Below are 1538 nucleotides of genomic sequence, written 5' to 3'. Positions count from 1 at the left end.
AGCATACCAGACTATCTCTCATAACAGAAACCTCTTCGAGAAGCAAGGCTTCTCCCCCACTTATCGTCGAGCTACTTCTTACAACAAAACAAATAAGTACCAACAGTGTTTTACACACATGTCGCATACTATAGGATAAAACACTGACATCATTCAACTGTCGTACAAACTCAACAGACTCGACAAGGTTTAAATCTAACATACTAATCACTCAACACAATCAGGAACAACAAAACAACTAACAGCACCAAAAATCAACGATACTAATTAAAAGTACTACTAATGAAATACTCACCTCCGACATTCCCATCCTCAGTAGCTGTTTGAGTTCCAACTAAAGCAAACACTTTTCCACTGCCCGATTCCTTCTTGGGTTTCTGACATTGACTATCAATATTCCCCTCAACGCCACAGGTAAAGCAAACGACATCCTTATGCCTACAATCAGAAGACATGTGTCCCGTCTTACCACAACGGTAACACTTCTTAGCCTTAGCATTACATACTTTTCTCTTATGTCCAGCTAGTCCATATTTGAAACACACAACTTTAGTAGGAGCGTCTCCCCCACTTGTTTTCTTGTCGAAACCAGCTTCCTGCTTCTTCTTATCTTCATACGGTTTCCCACGGTATCGTCCTCTTTCTCGCTTCAACTCTAGAAATCCCACTTCTTTCTTTCCACGCACATCTTCGGGAAAATAGTTTTTCAAGAATGCACTACGGAAAAGTCTCCAAGTGATTTCAATGCCTTCTTCATTAAATCTATGCCTGGTATTACTCCACCAATCCTTAGCTCCTTTCGTTAGCATGTGAGCACCAAATTGTGCCTTCTGTACATCAGTACAATTCACGACTTAAAAGATTTTCTCAATTTATTTCATCAATGCTTGTGCCTTATCCGGTCCATACTCTCCTTCAAAAATCGGCGGATTAATCTTCCGGAAATCTCCAAAAGCACATGACTCATTCTCTCCTCTATTACAAGCGTTCTCGTGCGACGCTTGTCCAATCGCACCAGCCACTCTTGTCAATGCCTAGACATTAACGTCACCATTCCTTCCAGCCATAGAGTCACTATAACACAAAAACAATCAGCATAAATAACAATACACGATTGTTAGACTACACTACGACTCGACACTTGGCCGGACCAGACCGACCAGCTCTTATACTAATAATGTAACACCCCAATTCAACCCGCGGAATTTAAATAAAATCAGAGTACAAAAATTCACAAAACGAATCAATTAGGGTACATAGCATTCACAAAGTACGGAAGAACTGACAACATCAAGTGACAGTCTTTAACATAAAACAACTTCCATAGAAGTGCAACGGAACTCAACAATTAGTTCAAAGATTCATAGCATCATAATTCAACGATTAACACAATTAAAGTGGAAATCTCCAAAAGACAACTCAAGTATTTGCCAAAACATAATAAATCAAAAGCAAGTAAATCAACGCGTTCGTCCCCCTGAGTGCTACGTATCAGAGCGACAACGACTCAAGACCAACTCGGCTAAACTCCTCTCAAT

At 40.1% G+C, this 1538-nt stretch overlaps 1 protein-coding gene across 1 annotated transcript; it reads right to left on the bottom strand.

The window, feature by feature from the left end:
* Nucleotides 1-263: 263 nt before the first annotated feature.
* On the bottom strand, nt 264-809 carry LOC131658799 (uncharacterized). Its single transcript, XM_058928053.1, has one exon. It carries the CDS (start codon nt 807-809, stop codon nt 264-266), a length of 546 nt encoding a protein of 181 aa, XP_058784036.1.
* Nucleotides 810-1538: the final 729 nt, after the last annotated feature.

Source organism: Vicia villosa, linkage group LG3, assembly GCF_029867415.1.
Source record: "Vicia villosa cultivar HV-30 ecotype Madison, WI linkage group LG3, Vvil1.0, whole genome shotgun sequence".
Taxonomy (NCBI): Eukaryota; Viridiplantae; Streptophyta; class Magnoliopsida; order Fabales; family Fabaceae; genus Vicia; species Vicia villosa.
The sequence above is the reverse complement of the archived record's forward strand: the minus strand, read 5'-3'. Positions and strand labels throughout refer to the sequence as shown.

Coding starts and splice junctions, on each gene's coding strand:
- LOC131658799 (XM_058928053.1), bottom strand. CDS start 809: ATGCTAACGAAAGGAGCTAAGGATTGGTGGAGTAATACCAGGCATAGA.